The sequence below is a fragment of the Myotis myotis genome, unplaced genomic scaffold, assembly GCF_014108235.1.
Source record: "Myotis myotis isolate mMyoMyo1 unplaced genomic scaffold, mMyoMyo1.p scaffold_m19_p_8, whole genome shotgun sequence".
NCBI lineage: Eukaryota > Metazoa > Chordata > Mammalia > Chiroptera > Vespertilionidae > Myotis > Myotis myotis.
The window spans coordinates 55,370,561-55,379,910 of NW_023416390.1; the positions used below are offsets into that span (position 1 = coordinate 55,370,561).

Sequence of the window (9,350 nt, forward strand, 5' to 3'; positions counted from 1 at the left end):
CACACCTGATTAACTTCCAGGGTTGATATGGGCAGTGTTTGGATAAAACAACCAAGAGCTTTTAAGTCAGACCATATCTATGGTGGCTTAAAAGAACAAAGGGTATTAGGATGTTTTCCCCACTTACACTCAAAGCTAGCAGCGGCTTCTTGTGGAGGCTTATACGGGCCACTTACCTCCAATGAGGTTGGCTAGAAAGCTCTCCTGCCTTTGGAAACGGATGCCTGTCAGCAAGGGTCCACTTCGTATTCTGCAGTGACCTGTTAAAGATCTAGTAAGTCATTTACCCCTTTGGTCTCCACTTAGTGAGACAGTTCTGGATACTAGCTCAGGGGACTTCTGGGAAATAATGAGGCCCTTTGAGAAGAGAGCTTTTAAAATAGCACATTAATGATGTTCATTGAGGATAAAAAACCTTAATGATCTTCACCCATGTGCTGCTTTGTTAGGAAATTCCAAGAAAGGTGGGATTTTTACTTTGACAAATTCAAAAAGTAGAAAGCATTCGCTTTGCCTTTCATATGATATAGTGATGTTAGTATACTAATTAAATTTTGAGCCCATTTACATTTCTTCTTTGAGACTTCCAAATACTTGTCATCCCACCTCAAAATTCCCCAAGTGTTCAGAATTTTGCATGGCTTGTCCTGGCCCATCTTGACCATACTCTTCTTTTCAGTACATGCCTGCAACATCAGCTATGCAAGGAGCCTATTTGCCACAGTACACACACGTGCAGACGACGGCAGTTCCTGTTGAGGTTGGTACAGACCATTCTGGCAATGAATAGTTTCAGAAATGGGTAAATTAGATGAAATTCAAAGGAAAATTGATCAAGTCACACATTTGCATAAAGATTTCAGTTTAGAGGGAGTATATACCTAGAGTTATTTTTAACTATGAATCGTCATTCTCTGCATACAAATTAGTGTAGTGACATCCATGCCACACCTCCAAGACTCCCAAGAACATTTTCTAAGCTTGTAACACATTTCATTTCCCTTTCAAGGCTCTATCTTGTCTCCTATAAAATGGTGCTTACAGGCAAATTAAGGTAAAGCTGAATCAGTAATCCTAGTACCAAAGATTACTAGTATATCAATCATAATAATTGCAAAATCAGTTATAATTGAGATGTTTGAAAAACACTGATGTTTCAAAACTTTTAGAGGGATGAGGAACAAACCATACCTGTTTTTATAGAGGCTGTTGGTATAGCTAAATAACTCCTTGTTCTTGTTATGGAAGATACTAATACAGTATTGACATGAAATAAGTCTGACATTTAAATTAAGATTTTAATTAAGCTTGGACAAAAATAGCGTTTTCCAGCAAAGTACCCTTAAACTTCCAAGGAAATTCATCAACTCAATCAATTCCACCTTCCAAGCAGATCCCATAGGTTCTAATTCCAGAAGCAGCCCCTAGAACTGTGGCTGAATATGGGGGATGGAGGGAGTGAGGGGGATGATTGTTGTTTTGTTTGCAGCTGGTCAATTTAAATTTGTGCAATTATTGACAATCGTAGTTACAAAAACCCAAAACCCAAAATCTTTTATCTGCAATTCTGAAATACACAAAAAGCATTAAAACAAAAAATTCTCTTTGTAACTACTTTAGCAAATAACTTGACCCGCAGCAATACCCAACCCAAACTGATGCGAGACACAGATCTTTTCTCCACTTACTGTGCATAGTTATGTCTTCCAGTGCAGACCTGTCAATGTGGCTGGCTGTGAGGCACAGCCCTGGACCCCACTGTGTATATTCAGTGACATGCTGCTTGTGCATACCATATTTCAGATCCTAAAACCTGAAAACACTGAATTTCAAGTCACGTCTGGCCCCAAGGGATAAGAGATTTGTTTGATAAGTTGTAGCTTGGTGTGAAAAGACAACTCATAAATGTGGGGTGGGAGGCTCTTTGGGTGCACCAGGTATTTGAACTTCTTAGGGGAAATAATTCACCTTGAAAGTTCTACATGACCTTAAGAAAATCACTTTTTTTTAAAAAAAGAAAATCACTTTAAAGAGTGCTGGTTTTGAAGATGCTGGACTCAGTCAGACCTGGGCAGCAGCGTTTGGATCTCATTGCTCACATGTCTCATCTGTTCTGCTTTGTTGTAGGAGGCGAGTGGTCAGCAGCAGGTGGCTGTAGAGACGTCTAATGACCATTCTCCATATACCTTTCAACCCAATAAGTAACTGTGAGGTATGAGGGAGAGGTCTCCATCACTGTAGGGCTCAGGTCAAGAGAAAAATCTAATGGTTCTTTTATCAAAGTGGATGGTACTTAGGATAACAGATTTCCTCACACTGCTGTGATCATGGCTAAGGAATCCAATGTTATCAAAATGTTCAAAGCAGTGATTTTTGTGGATTTGCAATTAAGTATTCTTTCCAAAAGGCACTTATGTTGAAGTCGAATATATATTTACTCTCTCCCTTCTTAACTCTCCCCAAAAATGTGTAACATTAGAAAACAACAGGCATCAAATTTGTCCTACAGCACATTTATTTTACATTGATTTTACTTTAATGTTCACAAGCTCAAGGATATGTAGCACAAGAGTTTGCATAATCTAGCATTGCAAGGTTAGCAGTATCTTGACTTAGGAGATTGAGAAGTTGCATTACCAGCTCTCACTTGGACCACAAATCTCAAACCTTTTTACTTTACCATGCAGATTGCAGTAAAATAACTGGACAGAACTTGGGTTTCTTGTTCTGGCGAAAGTATGTTGCAGGTCCCAGATTTCAAAGTTGGACTCGAAGCGTAGAAAGTGACCCTCAGTTCCGGAGTTTGCATTTATTGGCCTACTGCCAGGGATGAGCACAGCCTTTTCTAAACACCTTTATCTTTAAAACCAAAAAGAGATTACAAAGCTCCGTGGTGTGTTCTATCAAATGTACAAAAGCCTTTGTCTTTTATTTTTCTCTTCCAGATGTACAGAAGGGTGTTCTTACATGAAGAAGGGTGTGAAGGCTGAACAATCATGGATTTTTCTGATCAATTGTGCTTTAGGAAATTATTGACAGTTTTGCACAGGTTCTTGAAAACGTTATTTATAATGAAATCAACTAAAACTATTTTTGCTATAAGTTCTATAAGGTGCATAAAACCCTTAAATTCATCTAGTAGCTGTTCCCCTGAACAGGTTTATTTTAGTAAAAAAAAAAAATACAAAAAAAAAAAAAAAAAAACCCAAAAAGATTTTTATCAAATGTTACAATGCAAAAAAAAAAAAAAAAAGGAAAAAAAAAAAAAAAGAAAAGAAAAAATGGAAAAAAAAGAAAAAGAAAACTTCAATTTTCTGGGTATGCACAAAGACCATGAAGACTTATCCAAGTGCATGACCGGATTTTTGTGGTTTTGTTCATTTTGTGTTTAATTTGTGTTTTTTCCCGCTGTATGAAATGGGCTTTCTGACGTTTCACTAGTCCGACTTCACCCACGGTGTTCTGTGCTTGCAGTGCGAGTGTTGCTGTAATTCAGTGTTGCCGTCTGTGTCTCTTTTCTTCGCTTTCCGTTTTTCTTTCAATGTAGTGTGAAGTGTCTTATCCTTTTCTATGAATTCCAATTTGCCTTAACTCTTTTGATGCTGTAGCTGTTTCAGTAAAAGTTAGTTCAAACTAATGATGTAGAATGCTTTGACCAAATGAGCTGGTCTATTATGCCTTGTAAAACAGCAGCATAGGGCTTTTAAAAGGTAGTCAATAAAAGTTGCTGAAATTTTGGCTTTTTTAAATATGTAGTAGGTGTTTTTAATGATTTTTCACATAATGTGTAAGGTAGTGAAATGCAAGAAGGGAAAAACGATTTGTGTGAAACACATTTTCTGACTGGGGAACTTTTAATAGGGTAAATTGTTTGTATGGCTGTATGCCAACAGTTTCCTCTGGTAGTTTGACTGATTTAGGATATCTGCTGTATGATGCAATGTAAAGTCTTTTTTGCCTTTTTTCAGGAAAAAAACAAAACAAAAACCTAACTTGATGTTCTAGATTTAGTGTAGGTAGTGTTGGGACTGGGGGTGGGGGGTGGGGGAGGGGAGTCCCCGAATGTTTTGTCCTTCCTTTATACTAATGATAGTGCTTTAGAATGCGAATTAGGCCTGAGATCTGGCAAATAGAAAGATGTTGGTATTGCAACTAAATGGCAAAAGCTAAAAGTAAGGATTTATCTTCAAACATGAGCTGAGATATGGATAGAAGCAAAACGATTGGCTACTAGCTCTCTCTCTCTCTCTCTCTCTCCTCTCTCTATTACGTAAATTTGAGAAATAAAAATTACTTGGCACTTTTAAAGGTAACTTCACCAAAGACCGAAGAGCCAGTAACCAGTAGCTCCAACTTGTCTCAGCATCACATCTTCTGTGCTCTTTATTTTTGCCGGACCAGTTTGCGGTTAGGAGAATGTGCCTTTTTTGTACCTTTGCATTTAGGTTTTATAATTTTAATTGATGTATGGACACACACAAACAAAAAAAGCATGAAGGAAGATTTGGATCCAAGCAGTGCCACACTTTACATCGTCACTACAAGTGTTAAGTGTAAAGAAAAACCAATTTTGAAACTATGAAATTCCTGATTCATAAATACACAGTTATTTCTACTTTAGTACATACAAGATGATTCACTGTTATTAAAGCTCTTTTATTAAGATAATTGCATACGTTTGAAAAGCAACGGTAAATTAAGTTGTCTTCCAAAACTGTGTACTTGTCTGGTCAACTGTGTGTGATCAGTTATCTACCTCAGAGTCTATTTTCTTTTGTGCTGGGACAGGTTGCTGGCCCTCCCTGTTTCCACAGACCAAATCCTCCTAGCTCAGGAGCTAGGGCTAAGCAGTTATTTCTTTCGAGTATTTTTTAGTTCTTAAATTTTATGCTTGTATTTGATTCTAGATGTCAGTGACATTTCATAGTTTCAAAAGTCCTTGCTGCTCTGAGAAGTGTAGATTCTATTGAAAATTACGTAGTCATAAGAGAAATGTGTTTTTGTTTTTGTTTTTGTTTCCTTTTTTAAAGTTGTGGTATTATTGGTTCTATGCTCCCTGGAATATTACTGCTTTGTGAAAGTCCAGACTGAACGCAGTGCCCTCCGTGTACCTAGTACATTTATAAACCCGGGTCTCTCACTACTTGATATTTTTGCATTAGTTAAGACAGAAATTTGATAGTTCAGTTAGAGGGGAGGGCAAATCTGCTGCTAGAAATGTCTGAACTAAGTGCCATACTCGTCTGGGTAAGATTTGGGAAACATAACCTCTGTACATAAAAAAAAAAAAAAAGTCAGTTAAACATCACATAGTAGACAGCCATTAAATTATAAAAAAAAATTAATTTATGAAGAAAGACCTTTTGTACAGATTGAAAAAAAAAGATTTTCATAGAGATATCTATATGATCAAGAGAGTTAATTTTTTATTTTGTTTTACTAGTGCCACAAACTTGCCAGTGGTAACTTATTTGTCCGGTTCAAGATAACTCTGTAGTTTTCTTTCCTAGGACTTGTTGTTAAACGCCAAAAGACATTTTTGAACTGTACATTTGATCAGATTGTTAGCTTTTTCTGTTTTATTTCTTTTGAGAACCTTTGAATAAAAAACATCTGAAATTTTCTTTTTCCTGTCAATTTTTTTAAGTAGATTAAAAGTGTGTCAGAGTGTTAGATGACCTTCCTTGAGCTCAGTAGGTTGGTTTGAAAGTGAGTTGAAAATTATTTTAGATTCAGTGTGTACTTGAAATTTATTTTCTCCCAAAGAATTATAAAAACCTTCTCATGCCCCTCTTTGGGGTTATTTAATCTGTGTACAGGGACCAGAGACATTAACCATTAGCTCCCCACATTTCATCTCAGCACCTTTGGTCTTTTGTCCCTCCTCCTTCCTGCTGCCCTCTGACTGTGGCACTGCTTGCCCTTGCCCAGCAAGGAGGACAGAATAAAAACAGTCCCATCAAGCAAGCACCCAGGTAAGGATTTCAAGACGATTTCAAGACGATCTTATCCTGCCTTGATGGCCGTGGGCCTCCTGAGTGACCTTGGCGGTTCCCAGTAGGAGGTTGTGGTGCAGCATTCATGGGGGAGAGAGAACTCGTTCCCATAACCCGTGTTTTATGGGAAGCACTTAATACAGGAAATTGATTCCTTCTACCCAAGGCAGATTAAGTGTTTTAGCATAGCTGTACAGTATTCATTTTCTCTGTCCTGGTGATGAAAGGAGTGAGCAAGAAAAATATCCATCCCCTCCATTCCTGTACACGCCCCCCTGCAATGTGGGTGATGTTGAATATGAACTAGAAATGTGGGGCTTAGAGCACCTCCCTTGCTCGAGCCAAGAAAGCCTGGTACTCGTGGCTGGCTCAGAGAAGACACAGGGTCCTCTGATGATCCCAGTGCTTCTGAGGGAGAGATGTCGGGCAGGAGGGAAGTTTGCCTCACTTTCTGTTCCAGCCTCTGTATGACCAACAACCAAAGCACCTTCCATTTTGTTGGCCTTATTTTTGTTCTCATATTTTTTAAGAAGGCTTTCTGTCGCTGGAGGCCTGGGACATCCAGTGGCTGCCTTTACACAGAAACTAGTAGCACTTTCTCAAGATCACCTTTCTGTGCCAAAGAGATCGACCAAATCGAAGTGATGATGGTTCAGAAAGAGCTACTGCTCCCAAAGAAAGAGGTAGTACAGAGCCTTTGGGGATAAACACCTGCTAAAAGGCCATGGCTGCTTGGTCATCGTCAGGGGCCAGGATTTCCCCGTTGTCTAAGATGGGCTGGGATCAGCCTCCAATTGAGTCAGCTTGGAAGGGAGGGAGGAAGCTCTGACAGTTGGTTCCTGGCATCCAGGTTTCCTCCCCCACCCCCACCATCCATACCCTTCATGGGCATTGGCGCCAGGTAAACCCACTGGAGCCCGAGTGCCCCCTCTTGAATTTCACAAATACTGATTAAATGTCCACTAGGAGAGAGGCATTGCCTCCCAGGCTGAGGGAGGGTCCAAATAGGTTCAGGTCTGATTGATGGTACTGTCACTGCACTAGAACAGCCAAAAAGGAAGAGATCTCACTCCCTCATGGGGAGAGGTTATGGTGATGTCACCAGCACCACTTTCCCCAACCACCAACAAGCTTCAGAAAAGGAAAATGAGGGAGGAGGGCGGAAAAACTCTGAGCTCGGGGTTTAAGAAAAGCCTGGCAGTTTCTTCCCCTCAAATAGCAATGTGATGAGGTCACCACTACTCGGTCATCAAGGAGCACGCTGATGCCCCCACTGGTGGCCGTGCCAGATGGCAGCGGGGAGTGGGGGCTGCAAGGTGAGTGCCCAGAGCCCTGGCGAGGATTCCTGGCACAGCTGAATGGCAGTGCCCTGTGCCCATCCCTCTGTGTGGGATAAACCGCCAGGCAATGGAATTTCAACCCTGTGAAATGGCTCCAGAGTGTCTCCTGGGTCTTTGTGGGGCCAAAGGGTGTTTTCACTTGAGCCACTAGAGGGAGGATTTTGTTTTCTTCTTCAACTGTGAGCTCTAAGGCAGCGGCCCAGGCAGCCCTGGGTTATGGCCTTGGAGCGGGGGCTGCTGGTGGATATTCAATCTGCAAGCTTCCGAGGGAGAGAAATGGGGCAGGAGGGAAGTGTGCCTCCTTTTCTGCCCCAGGCTCACAGTCCCAGTGCTCCTCCATCTACCCCTGGGATCACAGGGTTCTTGAATTGGGGGCTAATTGTAAGAACTGATGCACAGATAATCACCATTGCCCAATGCAGGCAGCTTTCTCATCAAGACCACTGTTGCCCATACTGGGGAGTAACTTAAATGTGATTTTAAGGCACAAGGATGCCAAAAAACCTTACCAGACCTCGTGACTCGAAGACCCATGAAAGTTCTGGCAGGTTTTAGAGTTGCTCAGAATTGAAAACAGGTGGCATTAAACAGACTTTAACGCTATTACTCATCTTTTTAAAATGTGACTCAGAGACTGAGATTTCATCTAGTTACTCAATTGTTCATTTATAGATGATACAGATCATAAACCATATGCTGCAGGTATCTCCTACCTTCTAGTATCCCTGAAGCCACTTTCTCTGCTTGAATACCTCTAGTGAGTGGACACTTCCCACCTCACCTGGCATTCTTTTTGGAACAGCTCTCAAACTTGCTTAAGGAAGGAATCAAAATTGTGTCTATGTAATTTCTACTTAGCATCCTTACGTTTGCCAACTCAGATGCTGTGGAGTAAGTCGGTCATTCCCATTCTTTAAAAGACAAAAGTATAATGACAAGAAACATATCAGTGATTGCCAGGAGTGGAAGGGATGGGAGGATGTGACTATAGGGGTACAGCACAGGGTGGTTTTGTTGGGGTTTTTTGTGTGTGTGTGTTTTTTTTGGGGGGGAGTGGCCATGAAACTGCTCCACACTCCCCCAGCTCACACCCCAAGTGCACCACAGGTGCCTCGGGGTAAAACCCAGAACACGCAGAAGGGATCCTGAGCCTTCGCTTACCTCCCAGCTCAGCCCATCCTCTTACAGGCACAGTGGTTTCCTTTCTGACTTCTCAGGCACACCACAATTCTTAAAACTTGTAGCCAATTAAAATCTCTATGTTGTTTATCTTTTGTCATGATTAATTATAACAGACACGCAATTAAATATGTAGTCATTTAAAATAAAGACTTGCCCAGCCAGTGTGGCTCTATGGTTGAGTGTCGACCTATGAACCAGAAGGTTCAATTTCTGGTCAGGGCACATGCTCAGGTTGTGGGCTCAATCCCCAGTGTGGGGTGTACAGGAGGCAGCCAATCAATTATTCTCTCATTATTGATGTTTCTATGTCTCTCTTCCTCTCTAAAATCAATAAAAATATATTAAAAAAATAAAGACATCTTAATGGCATGAAAAATGCTCAGGATATAAAGTGAAGGGAAAGTGTTAGGTACATAATAGTAGATACAGTATGCTCATAACTATGAAGCAATATTTAAATATGAATGGTATCAAAATGCTTAGCTGTAGCCCTGGCCAGTGCAGCTCAGTTGGAGCATTCTCTCATATACCAAAATGTTTCGGGTTCGATTCCCAGTAAGAACAAGTATGGAAGGCAACCAATCAATGTTTGTCTCTAACATTGATGTTTCTCTCTCTCTCTCTCTCTCTCTCTCTCTCTCTCTCTCTCTCTTTCTCTAAAAATCAATAAAAACATAAGTGAGGATTTGTTTTTAAAAATGCTTAGCTTTATAGGTGGAAAGATTGTGGGAAGTTTGTGTTTTCTCATTAATACTTTTTCAAATTTTTTCATTTTTCTATAATGACATTTTATAATCGGGAAAAGGAGGTTTTAACAAAAATTGTTGTCAGA

The 9,350-nt window shown here is 40.4% G+C and overlaps 1 protein-coding gene across 4 annotated transcripts in view; it reads left to right on the top strand.

Annotated features, from left to right (window-relative positions):
- Positions 1 to 5,619, top strand: part of RBMS1 (RNA binding motif single stranded interacting protein 1) — a 221,328-nt gene extending 215,709 nt beyond the window's left edge. For all 4 annotated transcript variants that reach the window (XM_036319083.1, XM_036319080.1, XM_036319081.1 and 1 more), the window contains exons 13-15: positions 680 to 760; positions 2,128 to 2,212; positions 2,946 to 5,619. In XM_036319083.1, the coding sequence (XP_036174976.1) occupies positions 680 to 760; positions 2,128 to 2,205 (159 nt within the window). In that variant the 3' untranslated portion in view covers positions 2,206 to 2,212; positions 2,946 to 5,619. The remainder of the gene's footprint in view (positions 1 to 679; positions 761 to 2,127; positions 2,213 to 2,945) is intronic.
- Positions 5,620 to 9,350: the final 3,731 nt, after the last annotated feature.